The sequence below is a fragment of the Ambystoma mexicanum genome, chromosome 6q, assembly GCF_040938575.1.
Source record: "Ambystoma mexicanum isolate Mex_15411 chromosome 6q, UKY_AmexF1_1, whole genome shotgun sequence".
NCBI classification, from domain to species: domain Eukaryota; kingdom Metazoa; phylum Chordata; class Amphibia; order Caudata; family Ambystomatidae; genus Ambystoma; species Ambystoma mexicanum.
The window spans coordinates 1,360,314,685-1,360,335,644 of NC_090937.1; the positions used below are offsets into that span (position 1 = coordinate 1,360,314,685).

The 20,960-nt window shown below is 45.8% G+C and overlaps 1 protein-coding gene and 1 long non-coding RNA gene across 4 annotated transcripts in view; one reads left to right on the plus strand and one right to left on the minus strand.

Moving 5' to 3' along the window:
* The window catches only part of JAKMIP1 (janus kinase and microtubule interacting protein 1), a 3,487,328-nt gene that overhangs the window by 211,761 nt on the left and 3,254,607 nt on the right, over window positions 1–20,960 (minus strand). For both annotated transcript variants that reach the window (XM_069631978.1, XM_069631979.1), the window contains one exon: window positions 2,883–3,086. In XM_069631978.1, the coding sequence (XP_069488079.1) occupies window positions 2,883–3,086 (204 nt within the window). The remainder of the gene's footprint in view (window positions 1–2,882; window positions 3,087–20,960) is intronic.
* LOC138516681 (uncharacterized) overlaps window positions 1–20,960 on the plus strand; it is a 575,944-nt gene that overhangs the window by 141,485 nt on the left and 413,499 nt on the right. The gene's annotated exons all lie outside the window — the stretch shown is intronic.

The window sequence follows — 20,960 nt, forward strand, 5'->3', positions numbered from 1 at the left end:
CTGGTCACATGACCAGCAGCCTGCTCAATGCTATCAGCCTGGAGCTAGCCTAGAGTATTTAAGTAGAGGCTTGGATGGTGCGAAAACTGAGGTGGGTGGAGTAACTGAGTGGCAGGGTTTGGTCACGTGACCAGCAGCCTACCAATGCTGTCTGCCCGCAGTTGGCCTAGAGCCCTTAAGTAGAGACTTGGAGGGCATGCAAACTGGAGGTCGGCAAACTAACTGATTGGTGGGACCTGGTCATGTGACCAGCAGCCTGCTCAATGCTTTCTCCATGGAACTGACCTGGAGTCCTTAAGTAGAGGCTTAGAAGGCATAGGCATAAAAACTGGAGGTGGCAGGGCATGGTCACGTGACCAGCAGCCTATGTTGCTGACATTTATCTCTTGCAAGATCAGGATCCTGAATTACTTGTTGCCCATTCATTCCCACCCACCGCCCCTGCTCTTTCCACTTTTAAAAGTATTTCCAGCCTCATGCAGGTTGAGGGAAGTCGCTCGCAGGACTGAAAGCATGGTTTCATTTTTTAACTGGTCCCGTTTGATTAGGAATTTTTTCTATTTCTAACAGAAGAAGGAAGGTCCTCCTAAAAATAATGTAAATATGCCTGAAGCTCCACGGGGGGCTACCCTCTTCTCCAACAGGCTCAGATTCACTTTAGATGTACTGATTACTGTTTGTTTAAACATTTCTCACGGGTATAGAAATATATGTGCACATGATCAAATATTTTTCAAAACTGTTACTTCCCCTGGTAAAATTGTGTTGAGGATCCTGTACTGAAAGGAAGGCCCCCTAGGGTTGTAGATATGTGTAAGGCGTCTTCCTTCACCTGAACGATCCAGGCACTTTAGTCTGCACTTTGCATATTGTCTCAGAACCTAGGAGCCTATACCTGACATTGAGTCACTTAGTGGGGACATGGCCACGTTACTGAGGCACTTGTTCTTGGCATGTGATAGCAGCACATGTGTGGTGACGCTGTAACATATTTGACTTTACCAGGTGCACAAGGGTATTATTGGGGCAACTGTGCCTGCACTTGGTTTATGATTACAGCATCTAACTCATCGGGCAGAGTTACATTGCATTACAGTCTGCATTTGCCCAGTTGGGTAAACTTACAAGGAGAAGCTTTACTTATTGTGAATATAACAGGCATTATTGGGCATTTGAGGCTACACTTGGCACAGTATTTTCACCTGTTACCTTTTTGCCAGATTCAGAAATTCTAAAAGTGGAGCAAATATGGATATGATTTAAGATGTTTAATGGTCACACCTACAAATGAGATTTGCTCCAGGCATCTCCAGTGAGCTTCATCTTTATGCTTTCTGAATCAAGTACAAGGCAGCAGCTGTCCCATAAGCATCTCAAGATATTTTCCACTAAAAATCTTTGGGAATCAGGCTCCTTGTCTTACCTCGTTGTTGCCGGTTTCATAGTGTGTCACAATTTACCCATACCAACACTATTGGGATTTACACCGCACAAATGAGCACTATGTCTTTTCTGTATCTACATATCAATGTTGTGCTTATTGAAGTCACTCACTATTGTCCAAGTTCCTTCAAGACACCCCATCATTACATGGAAAATATGCTTACTATCCCTAGAATCATTCAAATAAAACCTCTTCTTCCTTCATGCATCCACTGCAGTCTGTGCTGTATGTTTGCCAATGTCTGGCCATTCCCACTGCCCACAATGTTGTCTTTCCGAGTTTGGTGGTAATGTGGCAGTAAATCTGCCGAATTACTGCCAAACTCGATTACCGGTACCTACTTGTTTGTAGCGTGGTGTAATTCCCCATTTATAGATACCATGAGGCTTTTTGGTGTATTTACCGCTGCCAGAATTACCGCCCAGTAAATCTGCCTATTTTGGGAGGTAAAGTGGAGGACAAGCTGGAGGTGAATCTGCTACTTTTCCTAAAATAATCGGCAGATTTACTGGCTGGTAAATACGCTAAATATTATAATTTGGCAGTGCAGGAAAAAAATCATGGTGATTCCGGTGCCACAAATAAAGTGGTGGTAATGGTTTACTGCCACTTTTTGCCCACACCGCCAAACTTGTAATGAGGCCTAATTCTGAGAAACATGGATGATCAGAAATTGGGACCACCAAGCACATTGCCAAACCGAAGGCTGCAGATGTTTCCCTCAGTGTGAACCCATGGAAGACCACCCACACAACCTGGAGACGAAATGACACGCCCATGTTGCCCCAATGGTAAAAGCCTCCCCTTTACAGTGTATTTGTGAACTCTATTGGAACGCGTTCTTGCTTGAACATCACCTGATTAGTCCGGGGGATCTTCCTGTCTTCCTGTACTGCTTCAGGTTGTAGGTGAGTTGACCCTGTTGTGTCTAGTCTACGTTTTTTGTCCAACGGCTGTTATTTGTCAGTGGGCTGAGCCAGTTCCGTTATGCCTAGTATTCGCAGATACAAACATATACTTCTCCAAAGTCCCATGCTGTCATATACCCACGAGATCTTTTTTGTAATGTAAAGTACTCTTGTATAGCTATACTCGTCCATTTTGGCGGTCCCTTAGAACTAGACAGGTTATTAAGTATTTTACCTTATCCCAGCCCTTTCTGATCTTTGTCGTTGCCACGGTGCTATGCATTATGCCAGATCGACCTCTAACACCGGCTAAGTAACCTAATGAAATTACACCTTGAAACCTATTTTCACATTAAAACTGCTCATAGCATTGTCACCCAAGTGCATTAAAAAGAGTGTGAATGCTAATTAATAAACATACGAGAGGTCACTTGAGAGGAACATTAGCTCAGAGACGCATAATTACAACATACGTCAGAAATAATGGCGGCCTTGGGGATGGGCAGTAATTGAAGGCGTGCAGGCGTTACCTGCTGGGCCTGCTGCAGCAGCTCCATGCGCTCGTGCAGGATCTGGCTGTCGAACTCGCGGCTCTGCCTCATGATCTGCTTGCGAAGCTTCTCAACCGCCGCGCGCAGGTCGTCCCGCTGCTCCTCGTTAAGGCGCTCGCTCACGTGCTTTCCGGGCTCCTGCTGCAGGGCGTTATATAGCGTGGCTTCCAGGTCCTGGATTTTCTGAAATATTGAAAACCACAAGTGAGCATGAATAGCTTGTTTTCAAAGAAGCACTTAAGAGCCGTTGCAACATCAGAGAGCATTGGTAAGCACAACAGAAGGGGACTTCATCAAGGAACATATTGCAGTGTAGAGCTTTTTCACAGCTTAATGTGTAGGTTTTCAGTTGGTTTAGCGCAAAAGGTAAAAGCCAGTTTACAGTTGAAAGAAGATTCTGCGATGAACACAGGACATTGGCTCCTATTTTAAGTGCACAATCTACTGATAGTAGCACGCCCCCCTCTGCCCACCCTTCCTCCCCCCAAGGGCCGGATTGTCAGTTGTGTTGCCGGAACGGTGGAGGAGAGGGGAGGGGGGGTTTAAAAACAAAGAGAATTTTGGGACCATAAGAAGGACCACCAATTTATTCAGGACTCAAGCCGAGGGTACATGTAGGTACATGTAGGTGTACGGAGTCTCCCACTTTTTTCTTGATATGCTAATTTCTGGCAATGCCACTTTCAATTGGTATGTTAATAAGTCCCCACTTTTTTTAGGACTTGACCCCTGAATGTATTAAACATGTCTATGCTAGTAATTCAAACGTTCATTCTTTCTGAGCATGCAATGCACACTTGGTATGGTGCTCATTTCCTTTGTTAGAATAGTCACCCTGACAGTACAATGTGTGCAGAGCAGTTTCCTTGTTTAAATATGAGCTGTTGAGCAAAGGGTGACTTTTTTTCCTGTCCAATTCCTCCCCTGCAAATGATTGTTGCACTTCTGAGGTGTAACCTGTATGTAGAAGTAGTGTTAAAGTACACGGTGCACTTTCACGGATGATTGCGCCGAACTGCATCGTATTCCACTTGTCATGTGCTTTTATTTTGTTTAAATGTTGCGTTGAGTGCAGCGCACACAAGTTAACTGCCAGGCCTGTACATACATGAATGACCATGAGCAAATAATCACAAAGGCAGTTATTGTAATTATGGCAGCTACCTCCCATGTTTTAGCTGCAATAACAGGTTATTACATACTTTAATGTCACTCGATTTGACGATGGAAGGATAAAGGGCTAAAATAAGCCCTGTTGCAGAACTCGAACTTGCAGAGTGCAGACGGGGCCCAGGGTAAGAGAGATTTATATTTTATAATTGTTCATTTATATGAGCGCTTAACTTGTGAGCTATCCAACACAAGTGTGCCATCCTATGGAATATCTACAAGGTGGGAGTGGCGGGTTATATCAGTCGCACAGACTGATAGATGCAGAACATCAGCTATGTAACTAGTAAGTCCATACAAATGTAATTTTGGGTAGGTGGGTTGGGGAAAAGGCCATTGAAACAAATTCATGGAGGTTATACTGAAGCAATAATGCTAACCACTGGGGCAAAACTGCCTGATTCACAGCACATTTTTCAATGGTATTTTCCTGTTAAAAAATGCATTGTGAAATAGGCCCAGGGGATCATTATGTAAAAAGAGCAATTTACATGCATAGGACCACCGTCTTTAGCACGTTCATGCTGTTGAGACCACTGCATGGAATTTTGCCCAGTTACAAAATGGAGTGGAAAATGAAAGACTAAAAATAGGCGAAATTGACTTTACACTCTAATTTGTCTGTTGTGTAAAAAAAAAAGTTAATTCTGCCTGGAAATTATGCTTTGCAGACAGAATTTACAATGGATTCCTATGGGTTCTTCCTGATTTTAATTCCAGTATGAAAATACATGGTCGGATTACTTACCATTAATCTTCATTACTCCTAGCCCCGCTCTTCCTCATGAGAGTACTTTTTTGTCTCCATGTCAGGAACCCTTGCTTTATTCCTACTCTTTTCAAATGCCCCAACCTTACTACGAGGTGTATAATATCCCCATGTTCCCAGCATGTTTTAGTTAATTATCACTCTTTTGGCACATTCCAGACTTGCTGGGTGGGCAAGGTGGGGTTTAAGTACTGTGACGAGGAAGAACAGGACCATGAGTAATGAACATTACAGTACGTAATCTGAGAATTACATCCACATCATTCTTCCTCGCCACAGTACTTCCTTGAGAGGTATTCCAACCCCATTGATGGGTGGGCCCAAATAACCAGACTCGGAGTAGCAGATGCCATGTGCATTCACAATCACCAATGTATTGCTAATTTGGAAAGACAAGTGTGAATCTCAGTGTAAACCAGTACTTAACGCTCCAGTCCCAAAGTCGCCCGCACCCTGTCTGAGCACATTTAGATGATAGTGTCTAATAATGGTGTTAATAATGGTGTATGGATGAGCACAAATAGCCACTTGCATGTGTTGTGTTATAGACAGTTCCTGTACCTCTGCACCCTAGAAGTAGAAAGGGTCCTTGCCACCACAAAAGGTCTGAAAATAGCTTCCCGGATCCAGCTAGTGATTGTAGAAACTGAAGTCTTCATGCCTGGGCATGGACCCCCAACGGTTATGAATAGACTGTCTACTATCCTGTGGTGCTCTGATCTCAAGGTACATCAGCAACACCCTCCTTACATCCAAATTATTCCATTCTACTTCTTCATGGGAGGAAGGATTTGGAAACAATAAGGGAAGGACAATCCCCTGAGTCGATGGCATTTAGATACTGACTTGGGTAAGAATTCAGGATCACTGGGAAGTGACAGCACATCTGCCTGAACCACTAAGTAAGTTGCTTTACATGTCAATGCTCACATTTCTCCCAACCTTTTTGCAGTAGTGTTTACTACCAGAAGCACTGTTTTTAGAATAAGTACATACAAAAAAATGTAATCTAGGGTTTCAAAGCGAGCGGCCACCAAGACCTTCAATACCAATGGAAGACCCCACAAGGGCACCCCAGTCACTGTAACCAGTCTGGCCAAGGATACACTTTTCAAGAGCCGTTTCACAAGATTAACATTATGCAGCTCTCTATCCCATGAATCTCTAAATGCCATGATAGCAGTGAATTGTGCCCACAGCGTTGGCACTGCCACTGCCAGCCCCCAATCAAAGCACACCTAAGAGAATTGAAGGAGATCCGGAATAACCCAACCTAATGCCAGTATCTAACTCCTTTCGCACCATTTCTGAAAATTGCTCCAATGCCTGTCATAAGCCTTTAATGTGGTGGGCCGCTAATCATTCCCAACTGCCTGAGCTAATCCGGAGTGCAGACCCTGGCATTTGCACCCTAAGAAGTTCCAATTTGATGCACCCCCTAGATGGGACATGGATAATTCGGGAGGAGGTACTCAGTGCCAATGCCAGCTCTAACACTAACAGCAACCATGACCCCCGGGTCAAAATGTAGCTTCCAGAATTACTGCTGCTGTCGAATCCTGAATTTGTACTGCTAACTTTGGGATCAGCGGGGTGGGCGGCATATAACAGACACTCTGGCCACTGTATACATATTGCGCCCACCCCATGAGCCCGGACATGGGTATCCGCAACAGAACATGGCAACTTTAGCATTCTGCTGTGATGCCAATAGGCCCAGGACCAGAATCCCGACCCCCCAGCATATACTGCAAAACGTTTGCTTCTGCAACTCTCCTGTTGCAGGTGTTAAGAACCTATTCAGTGTGCATACCTCAGAGTTTTTCCATGCCCCTGATATGTACTGCCCTGATAGATAACGGGGCCCGTTCTGCCCGTTTCCCCATGTCCTTCACCACTTGATCAGGGCTGTGGAGTGAGTACCCTCTGGCTATTCCATGCTTGACATGTGGTCCGTTTGCCGAACCAACATCTCCTGAAGTACCGGGGAGAACATCTTCCAGGCATGTAGAGCTGCCATCAGGCCCCTCCCATTGGAAGACTGGGCTGCTTCTTGTATAGTACATTACCATTGTGGATTTGACCTTCAACCACAGCTCTTCACCCTGTGTTACTGGTATCTGTAGAAAACATTATCAGTAAGGGCTGTGCCAGGGGAAAAGCTTTTAGTTGGTTGCTCCTCTGCGGCCACCACTGCACTCTGAAGTTCAGTCCCTAAGGGTCTGAAACACTCCACTCACCGTGTATGTGCATATGGGACAGTAGAGGCCTTATGTGCAGCCATACCCATGGAAACAGGAACAGAAAGCCATATGGACCTGTACCTGCAGAAAATCCCATTACAATGCCTTATTTTGTGGCAAGAGATTCTAGAGGGCCTGTACAGTTTAACTGCCCTGCTGTCTAGCAACATCACCACCTCTCAGCCATCGAGAAAATTTCTCTTTTGAATTTGCGCTCTTGAATCCCACTGAATCAAGCGTTCTTCACGTGACTTCCACATGCTGCACTTATGGCTGCTGGGGCGATGCTCTGAGCAACCAGTCGTCCATATGCAGGAATGTCTTTCGGTGGCAAAAAGCCACTACTGGACCCAGAACATTCATGAAGATCTGAGGTGTGGACTTCAAAGGGCAGGGCCCTGAACTGGAAATGGCACTTGCCTACTGCAGATAGCAGGAACCTTTGATGCTGCTTCCAAATTTGAATGTGGAAATAAGCATTCTGTAAGTCCACAGATACCAAAAATTCCCCTTCCCTTATCACGGTATCAGCAGATATCTCATGTTGAAGTGTGACTGTTTCAAATTCAACATGTCCAAGACCGGCCTGCACTTTTCCGAAGGCTTCCTAACAAAACAAAATTGAGTAGACTTAGACACCTTCCCGCTTCTCCTGCCTATGCGCCTCTGCGATTGCCTTCTTCAAAACCACATATTGTATGGCCTGCAACATTACCTTCTTCTTGGCCTGATCCCAGGGTGGAGCAGGGTGAATGATTCCTGATATCATATTTTTGATATTTTTTTTATCCATTACCCCCACTGAAATAGCCTGTTGACCCAAGCGTCCGTCAACAGTCTGCACCAACTTCCTAAAACCACCAGAGTCGACCTGCAACTGGCCTGGTGTCAGGACTTCTGTGTTTTGGGCGGGGGGTAAAAGTTACCCCTTGCTTCTCGCAGAGCACATTTTTGTTTCTTCACCAGGGTGTCTACCTGGGGCATTGCTTGAAGTCTGATGGCTGCCACTTCTTTTGTGGAGTAGGAGGTTGACTTTGTTTCTGTTCTTAATTTCGTAACGTGTTTATATGCCTTGAGGACGTCATCCACTGTATCTCAGGGTATCTGAAAATAACGTCTGCCCTGAAAAGGGGATTTTCAGGGTTGTGGCCTGTTTGATGTGAGTCGATGAGCCAATCTCTGATATGCACTGGTTGACAACCCGTAAAAGTGGAGCCCATGGCCATTGCAGAGGCCTTAACACCATCTTAAGCCAAGTCAGACAAGGAGTTTATTTGTGTTCTGACCTTCTGTAATACTGGGGCAGTGTCTGTGCCATCATGAAGTGCACTATGCAATGTCTTGACAACCCCAAATCTGTTTCAGCCACATAGGAGGCATACATGGCTGGCCTCAGCCATAGATGGACTCCCCAATACTCCTTTTTAAGGGAATGTCCACTTATCTGTTGAATCTCTGAGTGCTTACTCAGGAGCCATGACAGATCTCACCACCAAGGTAAGGAGAATGATATCCACCTGCATGGACATAGGCAAGGACTTCTCTTACCCATTGAGGGGATATAGCCAAGCCAAAAACTTCTGGGGTTCGTTACCTTTTCTGGCTCTTTCCACCCATGCAAAGCCTTCCCTTTAATCTCTTTTGAAAGGTGGCAACCTTAATTGAGGGCATGGTTAAATTGAGGGTGGTGGGTATCCAGGTGATTCGTTCAGCTGGTTAAGCCAGCTTGCTGAGAAAATCCCATGTAGTTTGTATCCTGTACTAATACTGAAGCCAGAGTTTCTTTATCTAGCTATTTTCCTTTTTCAATCAGGGGATATCTCTCTCTGGAGAAGACCAGAAGGAAGAGTCCTAAGAAGATGAAGAGGAGGAAGGCCTCCCCTTTAGAGCTTGTATCCTTAATGACCTTCTTAAGCAATTGCAAAAGATGTGTTTCAGATATTTCAGATCTGCTTCTATGACTCTTCTTGGCGGCTCCATCTGGAGGAGCAGCACCGCTGGAATACTCAAGGTCTGTATCCAAGTGTTTGTGTTCTTCAGCCATGAAGAAGCCTGCTGCACACATTACCACTACAAAATAACAGTGTGCCCAACCTTGAATTTAAATCCGCTCGCAGTGCACATTCATTACCCCCACCTTGCCGAGGCCACGCTAACATGGCCGCCTTGCTAGAACTGCCTATGTTGCCCCAGACAATATGATATGGCTGCTTTACATGCGCGGCTCATCAAGAGGCTCACAGCGCGCACAGTCTTGCACTGTGTCTCCCCTCCCTCACCTTATCACCACCTCAGAATGGAGCGTCATCCAGGGCCTGTAGATGCAGGCCCATGCTTCGCACTCCTCGATCTGCAGAACAGCAAGTCTATGAGGAGAGAGCATTGAGATCCTCTGATGCACTGTCTGTGATTCCTAACTGGGAAACCCCTCACCCATCAGGGACGCCAGGAGTATATTATTGACTTACACGGCCCCTCCTAATCCTCCAAAAGGATGGCCTTAGCCAGGGTAATCTATCTACCTGATTCTTGGAATTATTTGCCCCGAAAACGCAGATTTGCGCGCCTTTCTGCCCGAAAATCCCCATACCTCAAACAGGGATTTTTGGCTAGAAAGGCGCGCCAATCTGCGTTTTTCACGCAAATAATTCCAAAAATCAGGCTGTAAATCTGTTGCCCCTAGACCCCCCGCACCGCAAAAAGATGATCATCGTTGCAGAAAGTAGATCAGCTACCCTCCCGGGATCATGCCTTGAGTCAGGCAACATTTTAATTAAATCATGCTGGGAAGCTGAGGTTTTATAGGGGCAGGGCCGGTGAAAAGAGTGGAAATAAAGAAAGGATTACTGACATATAGGTTCATATATAGCAAACAAGTGATGAGGAAGAGGGACGTGAAGGTAATGCTGGCTTTAACCCATGTGCTCTTTGAAGGCGGAGAAGGAACGGAAGGTGGAATGTTGAATTCTATTTTGTTCTACTTCTCCCCCTCCAGTTAGTTCTAAATGGGGTGTAAAAGCAACGTGTAAATGGCTAATCCTTGCTTTTGCACTTTACATTTACGCCCCGGGGGCTTAGAAAATAACCCTCAATATGTTATTCATCCCAAGGTGGTAAACTAGAAAATATGTGTGGATATCATATAGTCACAGGACTGTGAATAAGACCTCCAAGAGCACAGACGCAATGCTCACGTGCAACGCCAGAAAGTGAGGGGACTGCTAGCTCCTTTATAATTGCAAACACATACACAAATTAGCAGGACGGGGAGGCTGAGCCTTAACATCCTGGCATCTTTCCTCCCGTTTCGTGTCGCCTCGTGGCTGGTTTCCACGAGCAACCACAGAGATACTGCAATCACGAGAAGGGGCGAAGGTCACAGAGGCGAACACGGAGCTCATTTTAATGAGAAATTAGACGAGGAGGAAAAAAGCTGCTCTTTGCAATCACTAAAGCCCTGGCCGATTACAGGAAGCAGCGAGAAGACAAGGATCTCAATGAATACATTAGTTAAAGGAAAACATAATGCCTCCGCCAGGCCACTGGCACAAACGAGGGCATCGTGTAACCTGCAACATGACGATCCAACTTCAAACTGCAGGTCGACGAGTGAAATTTAAAGGTTAAATATTCAGCCAATGGGTGACCAATGACAGAAAAATAATGAGTTTACCATGTTTGTAGCTACTATCGCAGACCCTACGGTAGGAGTTGGCTAACGTGGCTTTCAGAAAGATCTGCATCCAGAGCTGGCACAGTCCAGTTTGGCATCAATCAAGAATCATGTTATTACCATTTGAAGCCCAATTCATAGCGCTACAAGCACTTTCTTCACCAGATAAATCAGCCATAAAAAGCTCTTATCAAAATTGACTATTAAGAAACCAGTACTTTCCACCCTGCTGCAAGTGGAGATACCACTGGACTGCAACTATTGCCCATAACTCATGACCCATATTGTTTGTGAAAGCCTTTCGCTGGCCAGAAATCCCATTCCAGTAGGACCGTTCGGTTAACACCTTTGGCAGAGGGCGTGGTGGGTGGGGGGGGAGGGTCAAATTAGCATAAATGATGCTGAATCCGAATTTCAGAGTCGGTGGGCCCTATGGTAAACACATCTAAAATAGACAGGTCAGCTGTTTTTGTGGGTAGCATCTACACGCTTTTCTGAGAAAAGCAGAATGTGAATGGTCCCCATAGAAAATGGGCATCCTAAAGAAAAATGCCGTATAAGATTCTTATTATAACATGTGAGAAACTAGTGGGATATTGGGAACAATAATAATAACTTTATCAGAAAGTATATGATGCCAAAATACTTAGGGAATTCTTATTAAATCGTATACGTTTGAAGTAGGATTTATGCAAGACCGTATCAGATTCTGATTAGATATTTATAAGAAAACCAATAAGAAACAGTTGTATGTTATCCCACCTCTGGGATGGGTGGCCACAGAGTAACCCACCCTTGTGGGGATGATATGGCCCCCTCTGCCAAGTGGGGACATGTCCGCCTGGTGGTCCTTGGTGTTCTCAGATGGAAATGGCAAAGCGAGAAAAGTGGCGGCTCTACCATATTTCTCAGTTATCCATGTACAGTGGGATGCCTTTTGTAATCCAACACCAGATAGGTTTTTTTGTCCAGGTATATTTATCACCTTCCTTGGGGAACAGCAAATTTTATGGAATAGGGCACCTAGATTCTTAACTTTGAATAGTAATGATCATGGCTGGAGTGTTGGTCCCTTTGAGCTGCAACAAGATATTTATATCCACCGTTCAATGCTGGCTATAGAGAGATTGCCCAAAGAAGATGAGACCCTTAAATTAAGTCTGGTGTCATCTGCATAGAGCTAAGACCAAAAAATGAAAGGCCTGAATAATGTCCAAGACTTGCAATAGTGGTAGCAGCCCTGTAGTTATGTTGAAGTTGCTCAACCCATAGGAAGAGCACTTTTTGGGTGGCTTATAACTTCGCCCCCACTGGACGAATCTTCACGAAACTCTGCGAAAAAAGTATATGATCCTGCAAAGTTTGGTAAGGTTTCGTGCATGGGGGAAAAGCTATAGGGGGGTCCCAAAATGTTTGTGTTTTCCCATAGACGCAATGGAAAATACATGTTGCTCACACCTACAGCCCAAACTGCTGGACAGATTTTCACCAAATTTGCAGCAGGAGTTGCGACTTGGTCTCGAAAGCGTGTTTTTATAAATTCGGTGTAAATCGGCCCACTATCTTTTTTAAAATGACCAAAAAGCAGCTAAAAAAAAAATTAATATCTGGGTTCGGTCTGCGGACTCTCTTCCCTGTTTGCTCCGCGGACAGGAATCCAATTGGCCTAGAGGGCAAAGTGATGTCTACGGACATCCGATGCGCCTGCTGATTGGTCAATTAAAAACGTGAGGTGCGTCATATTTTTGGGAAACGCCAGCAATGTTGGATTTGCGGACAGCGCCCATTTTCCACGAAAATCGCAGTGAAAACATTAAAAAATACAACTTTGCCCTTGTCAAACTAATGAAACAATCTCTGGTGATGTGAGGAGTGATGAGGATGGGATATGGCCTTAAGAAGCCCAAAAAATTGGTGCTTTTTCAACTCTAGACGTCCACAAACAATCCTGATGTCCATGGCAGTCCTGTGATGTTCACAAACACCTGGGATGTTCGGGGGCATCTATGTTTATTTCTGCAATATAGGGTTGGTTAAAAGCAGCTTTTGGATGGCTTATAACTGTAACGCTCACCTGATTCCCGTAGAGGCGCCGGTCTTGACTGGGCGTATACCGTATCTTCTAAGGTGATGTGTAACACACGGCTGGCTCTTTGGGCTGGACCCCTTTGCACTGTATGGCTGACTTGAAGGGTAAGGTGTCTGCAGATAGAAAATATGGGATTAATGAACTGGGTTATTGAATGTCTCTCTCTTCTTCCCTTTCTCTTCTCCTGTAGGACCCCAAAGGTTAACGCGCTCACCTTAGGTAAGTGAACGCCGTGCTCTCCATCTGCTTCGGAGCAGGGTGCTGAAACCAGTTTCCTCACTGGATAAGGGAAGCAGGCCTCTTGACTTCAGAGGACTGCTGTCCGTCGTTTTCTTCACGCACGGTAAGTTTCGAGTAATTCAAATGTCTTTAAAAGTCTTTAGTAATGTTGTATCTTGTTTTGCAGGGTTCCGGCGATGGCGAAGATGGAGCCCGTGTGATGAATAGAAGCGCCTTGAAGCACGTAAGTAAGCGCTTGCTGCCTGCTTCACGGCGCGCTCTAACTGTCTTTTTTCTTTGCAGGTATAAGTTCGGAGTGGCTGCAGGGTGCCGGAATACCCACTGGGTTAGATGTGAATGGAGTAATGGCTCGTGAGTATTTAAGTTCCCCAAAGTCTTTAAACGCACCTTGTTTTATCTTTCAGATGCGGGATGCAGCGCCGAAGGCCTCCGAAGCGTGCGCAGAATTGGTAAGCTTTTGTCTTTCAGATGCCGGAATGCAGTGGAGCGTTGATGACAACCGATGGATCAGGTAAAAGGAGAGCTGTCACTGAAGACCGTAATGCTAACCTGTTCTTTCTTGTCTTTGTAGGTGTTGCTGAAGACTGGATTCAGGATGGTAAGCCTTTTTCCTTAGGCCCAGGATCAGATGCAGAAGACACAATGAGCGTTCTGCTGCAGAGGATGCAGAATAACGCAAAGCAAGATTCATCCATCGGGTGTGGTTTAAATAGCCTCCTGTAGTGCTTAGGTGTCTCCTTCCACAGCCACGCCTAGGAAAGAAAAGAGTCCCTGCTTTCCAGATGAGTTCCAGGGTTCTGAACCTAGGGAATGGCTCCTGCCCCACCCAACAGGAAAAGTAGTCCCGAACAGAAGAGGATCAGAGGCTCAACTGGCAGGTAAGTAAGCAGCATGGTCTGCCGCAGGTAAGTCCACCCAAGCATTATGAGCCCGGCGCTTCCAGCGCTGGGACTGGGCACATTTATGAGCCTGGCGCCACCGGCGCCAGGACAGAGTCCAAAAGGTCCCAATTGGGACCGGCTGGCGCTCGGAACCTGGGTTATGGGTCTGCTTCCAAGGGAGTTGGGCAAGTCCTGACCTCTTGGAAGCAGAGATCATGACAGTACCCCCCCCTCAAGGCCCCTCCTAAACCGGGCTTCTCCGGGGGTTTGGGTTTGTCAGGAAATGTTCGATGAAATTTTTTGATTAGGCGAGGAGCGTGGACATATTCAGCAGGTTCCCAGGATCTCTCTTGGGGGCCGTAGCCTTTCCAGTCAATTAGGTAAAATAGTTTAGATTTGGAGATCTTGGAGTCCAGAATGCTTTTGACTTCAAACTCGAGTTCTCCATCAACTAGGATAGGTGTTGGAGATTTAGTTAGTCGGGTTTGAGGTTGCACGGGTTTTAATAGAGAGACGTGGAAGACCGGATGAATCTTCATGTGCGGGGGCAAGTCCAACTTGACCGCTACTGGGTTTACTATGGTAGTGATGGAATAGGGACCAAGGTATCTTGGGTTGAATGTACGTGGCCCTTTTAGAGGTAGATATTTGGTAGATAACCAGACTTGATCCCCTACTTGATATTGAGGGGCTTCCTTCCGATGTTGATCTGCTCCTTTCTTGTATTGTTCTTTAGCCCTTTGAAGGTGAGAAACAGCTTCCTTAAAGGCTTGGGTGATTGTAGCATGCAGGTATTCTACTGCTGGTGTTTCAAGATCTTGGAGGGGATCCAACTCCGAGGTTCGAGGGTGACTGCCGTATAAAAGAAAAAACGGGGTTTTCCCAGTTCCCGAATGGACAGAGTTATTGTAGGCATATTCGGCTATCCAAAGGATGTCTTTCCAAGTTTTTTCAGTTTGTTGCAGCATGCAGCGTAAATACTGTTCCAGAGTTTGATTGGTCCTCTCGGTTTGTCCGTCGGTCTGAGGGTGGTGACTGGTCGATAGTCTCACATCAATTTGAGCCGACCGACAGCAACTTCGCCAAAAATGAGAAATAAATTGACTACCACGATCCGATATTAGAACCGAAGGAAAACCGTGCAGTCGGACGATGTTTTCCAGAAATTCACGGGCCAGAGTTGCTGCTGTTGGCAAGCCTTTGAGCGGAATGAAATGCGCCATCTTGGAGAATAAGTCCACGATTACTAGAATGGTATTGTATCCGGAGCATGGAGGTAGATCGGTGATGAAGTCCATAGAAAGCGTATGCCAAGGGCGAGGTGGGATGTCAATAGGGCGTAAGAGGCCTGCTGGTCTTTCCTTTTGACTCTTGTTTTGGGCGCATACTCCGCAGGACATTATAAAGTCTCTGATATCTTTTTTCCAAGACGGCCACCAGAAGTAGCGCTTGATCTTTTCTGAAGTCTTGGTCATACCGGGATGTCCTTCCATTAAAGAATCGTGATAACAAGAGATTACTTTTTTCTGTAAATCTGTGCTGGGCAGGTATAATCGTTCTTGGAAATACAACAAGTTGTCCTTTACTGCAAAGTCCTTTCCTTTTAAATGCCAACTCTGTATGTCTGCTGGAGTTACAGGTTGCCTGGCTTTATCCTTAACTTCCTCTATGGATTGTGTGGCGATTACACCCAGGATTCTTTGTTCGGGAATGATAGGTACAGGTTTAGGGTTGATCAAGTGTTCTTCCACTCCCATTCGAGAAAGGGCATCGGCTTTACCGTTTTTTGTACCGGGTCGATAGTTAATTATAAAGTCAAATTCGGCAAAGAATAATGCCCAACGGAGTTGTCTAGAGGATTGGGCTTTTGCAGTTTTCAAATATTGCAGGTTTCGGTGATCCGTAATCACAGTAACGGTGTGTCGGGCCCCCAGCAGATAATGCCGCCAAGCCTTAAAAGCAGACTTGATAGCCAGAAGTTCCTTGTCAGTAATCGTGTAATTGATTTCAGGAGGCGAGAATTTGCGGGACCAAAATGCCACAGGATACAACTGATTGGTTACCGGGTACTTTTGTGATAGAACTGCCCCCATGGCAAGGCTTGAAGCATCAGTTTCCACGATGTAGGGGAGTTCGGGGCGAGGGTGTTTTAAGATTGGTGCAGAGATAAATTTAGTCTTCAAATCCTGGAAAGCTTGTTCCGCCTCGGTAGACCATTCAAAACGTTTGTTTTTCTTCAACAAGGCAGTGATGGGCTGGACTATTCGAGAAAATTCGGGGATAAACCTACGGTAAAAGTTAGCGAAGCCTAACATGCTTTGCACACCTTTTACGGAGGATGGTGATGACCATTTGAGAATTGCATCGACCTTCTTTGAATCCATAAGTACTCCGCTAGGTGATAATATGAATCCCAAGAATTCAACTTCAGTCACGTTGAAAACACATTTTTCCAACTTAGCGAAAAGTTTGTGTTGACGCAATCTTTCGAGGACCATTTTTACGTGTTTCCGATGTTCAGATTCCGATGAAGAATAAACGAGGATGTCGTCAATGTAAACAACAACACACACATCTATGAGCTCTCTGAGGACATCGTTCATAAAATATTGAAAGGCTGCCGGGGCATTGCAAAGTCCAAAGGGCATGACCTGATATTCAAATAGCCCATATTTGGTGCGGAAGGCCGTCTTCCATTCATCGCCCTCCTTTATTCGAACCAAATGGTAGGCTCCTCTAAGGTCCAACTTTGTATATATGCATGCTTTTCTAACCTGGTCCAGGAGTTCAGGGATCAAAGGTAACGGATATCTATTCTTGACGGTGATCTGGTTCAGGGAGCGATAATCTATACAAGTTCTAAGGTCTCCTTCCTTTTTTGGAACGAAGAACAAAGCTGAAGAAGCAGGGGACTTGGAAGGACGAATAAACCCATTTGCCAGGTATTGACGAAGGTGAAGGTTCTCAGGCTCGGTGAGGGCATAAATTCTACTACAAGGAGGAGTAGATCCAGGTATCAGGTCTATCTGGCAGTCATAAGACCTATGAGGAGGTAGAGAGTTAGCCTGATCCTTCCGGAAAACATCTTGGTATTCGGGAGGTAACTGGGGAGTCGTCTCTGAAGAAGTATCTGCCAGTGCAACACCAGGTGGAGGATGACAAGTAGAGACACATTCTGGAAACTGGACCGTTCTTGCTCGCCAATCGATCAGAGGATTGTGTTTCTCTAAACAAGGAATTCCTAGAATAACCTGAAACTGAGGGGCCTTGATCACATCGAACACGATCTTCTCATGGTGTCCATCTTGACTTACGAGCGTCACTTCTTGAGTGGTATGCGTTACTGGTCCGGAGGCTATCTCCGTTCCATCCACCGTAGTAATGACGTCCTTTACAGCCTTGGGACAAAGAGTTAGATTCATCCTCAAAACCATTGCATGATCCACATAATTGCCGATGGCACCGCTGTCGACGTAAGCTTCAATTGCATGTAATCGATCCGGATTGTCAGGGCTAATGAGGACCATAGGTATCACGAAATGCGAGGTCACGGAACTGGTTTTCACGCTCAGCAAGAGGACCTCTATTCTTGTCGGGCGAGGTCGTTTCCCTGCTCTGAGTTTGTAACTTTGGTAACTGCAGCTCCTACTGCCTTCTTGGCAGGTTTCACCGGACAGTCTCGAAGAAAGTGCCCTGAGTTTCCGCAATAGAGGCATAATTGCAACTGTTTTCTTCTTTCCCGCTCCTTTTGTGTTAGAGGACCTTTTAGGCCCCCTACTTGCATGGGTTCCCCGGAGTCTACTCCTTTGGAAGGAGTTGGCGGTTTGGAAAATACTCGAGCATCAAACTTGGAACGATCAGCCTTCCTGTTCTGCAGTCTGTGATCTATTTGAACAACTAAATCTATATAGTCCGAACAATCTTGTGGGGGATTCACTACTTGGGCTAACACATCTTTGAGCTCTCCACGTAGACCTCTATAAAACAGCGTAATCCTTTTGTCCTCAGGCCATTGAGTTTCCACTATCAGTCTGTTGAAAGATGCAATATAAGCCAAAAGGTCTTGATTACCTTGTCGCAACGAAAGAAGCTCATTGTCCAAAGCCTGCCCCTGTGAATGTCTTGCGAAAAGTTTTTCCATACTGAGCTGAAAAGCTTGAAAATCATGGAGGACCGGATCATCTTGATTTACTAGAGGGATCGACCAGTCTGCCGCATTACCACTAAGGTACGAAAGCACGAAAGTTACTTTAGCCTGATCAGTTGGAAATGCTGCTGGCCGGCATAAGAAATGCAACCGACACTGATTGATAAATACTGCAAACCTCTTTGGGTCACCAGAAAATCGTTCGGGCGGAGCCAGAGGTACATTCCCAGGTAGGTTGATCTGCACTGGACTCATAGAGGATGTAGAAGGAAGATTTCCCCCAGATGCGGGTAACGGGGTCTGTCCGGCTTGTGACTGTAGCAATTGCCTAGCGAGATCATCTGTTCGCTCCTTGGAAATAATCAGTTCCCTTTTTAGAGCGTTGGTTTCCTGACGGGCTGCATGCACTTCTGCCCTTAGTTCCCCAAGCAACTGGGCTAGCTGGTCGGTATCTGAGGTTTCCATAGCGCCTGGACGGGAGTTTTGTGGTAGGCTTTGCGTTCTCTAACGCTCACCTGATTCCCATAGAGGCGCCGGTCTTGACTGGGCGTATACCGTATCTTCTAAGGTGATGTGTAACACACGGCTGGCTCTTTGGGCTGGACCCCTTTGCACTGTATGGCTGACTTGAAGGGTAAGGTGTCTGCAGATAGAAAATATGGGATTAATGAACTGGGTTATTGAATGTCTCTCTCTTCTTCCCTTTCTCTTCTCCTGTAGGACCCCAAAGGTTAACGCGCTCACCTTAGGTAAGTGAACGCCGTGCTCTCCATCTGCTTCGGAGCAGGGTGCTGAAACCAGTTTCCTCACTGGATAAGGGAAGCAGGCCTCTTGACTTCAGAGGACTGCTGTCCGTCGTTTTCTTCACGCACGGTAAGTTTCGAGTAATTCAAATGTCTTTAAAAGTCTTTAGTAATGTTGTATCTTGTTTTGCAGGGTTCCGGCGATGGCGAAGATGGAGCCCGTGTGATGAATAGAAGCGCCTTGAAGCACGTAAGTAAGCGCTTGCTGCCTGCTTCACGGCGCGCTCTAACTGTCTTTTTTCTTTGCAGGTATAAGTTTGGAGTGGCTGCAGGGTGCCGGAATACCCACTGGGTTAGATGTGAATGGAGTAATGGCTCGTGAGTATTTAAGTTCCCCAAAGTCTTTAAACGCACCTTGTTTTATCTTTCAGATGCGGGATGCAGCGCCGAAGGCCTCCGAAGCGTGCGCAGAATTGGTAAGCTTTTGTCTTTCAGATGCCGGAATGCAGTGGAGCGTTGATGACAACCGATGGATCAGGTAAAAGGAGAGCTGTCACTGAAGACCGTAATGCTAACCTGTTCTTTCTTGTCTTTGTAGGTGTTGCTGAAGACTGGATTCAGGATGGTAAGCCTTTTTCCTTAGGCCCAGGATCAGATGCAGAAGACACGATGAGCGTTCTGCTGCAGAGGATGCAGAATAACGCAAAGCAAGATTCATCCATCGGGTGTGGTTTAAATAGCCTCCTGTAGTGCTTAGGTGTCTCCTTCCACAGCCACGCCTAGGAAAGAAAAGAGTCCCTGCTTTCCAGAGAGTTCCAGGGTTCTGAACCTAGGGAGTGGCTCCTGCCCCACCCAACAGGAAAAGTAGTCCCGAACAGAAGAGGATCAGAGGCTCAACTGGCAGGTAAGTAAGCAGCATGGTCTGCCGCAGGTAAGTCCACCCAAGCATTATGAGCCCGGCGCTTCCAGCGCTGGGACTGGGCACATTTATGAGCCTGGCGCCACCGGCGCCAGGACAGAGTCCAAAAGGTCCCAATTGGGACCGGCTGGCGCTCGGAACCTGGGTTATGGGTCTGCTTCCAAGGGAGTTGGGCAAGTCCTGACCTCTTGGAAGCAGAGATCATGACAATAACTTTGGCGCCACTCAATGAAACTGCATGAAATTCTAGACCTGATTCTGAATCGTTCTGCAAGGTGCTGTGCTGTCTTGTCAAGAGGGAGCCACATTAGAGAGGGGTCCCAAAATATTTTAAAGACTTATAAATATGGTGCCATTTCACGGATCTGCACAAAAGCTTCACCTAGATATGAATGTTTTCGCAAGGTTTTGTGGGATTTTGTCAAGAGGGGACTACATTAGAGGGGGGAGGGGTCTTAACATTTTTAGATGGCTTATAACTTTGTTGCCATTTGACAAATTTGCAGAAAGATTTTCGGACAGATTATAGACCCAACTTAGAATGTTTGTGCAAAGTCTGAATGGATTTTGTCAAGTGGGAGCTAAGTTATACGACTATTTTATGTAGGCACATTTTGAGACTTTTCAAAAAATAAAACGTGTGGATTTGCAGCAAATTTGTGCAAGGAGCACTGGCAAGGACCTGAAAGCATGGTTTTGCAAAAGTGTCATAATGTAGGTACCTTTGGTGACTGAGGTATAGCTTGTGGCCATGGGAATTGGGCAGATTTTCAGGGTCATGGCCTAAGGCGATGACCAAGACACTCTGGCTACTGCCCATGACCACGAGGGACTAGCAATCGGGATAAAGTGGGCATGGCCACCAGGGACCGGCTATGTGGTAAAGCTTTTCGAAATTGCGATAGGTTTGAATGGGAAAAAAAAAGTCAGCCTGTGGGTACCGGTTGAAATGCTGGATGGGATTGCAGCAAATATGCACGAGGAGGGTCAGCTAGAACTTCAAAGCATAGTTTTGCAAATATGCCCTGTATTTTTTTTTGTTGAAAGTCTGAAAATGTAAGTACACAAAACAGTGATGTAACACTGGTGACTCGGAAATGGGCCTGGCCGTCAGCAAGAAGAAATGTGTACTGTTATTTCCTTATTGGACCATGCAGCATGGGCGAAGCAGAAGATTTGAATG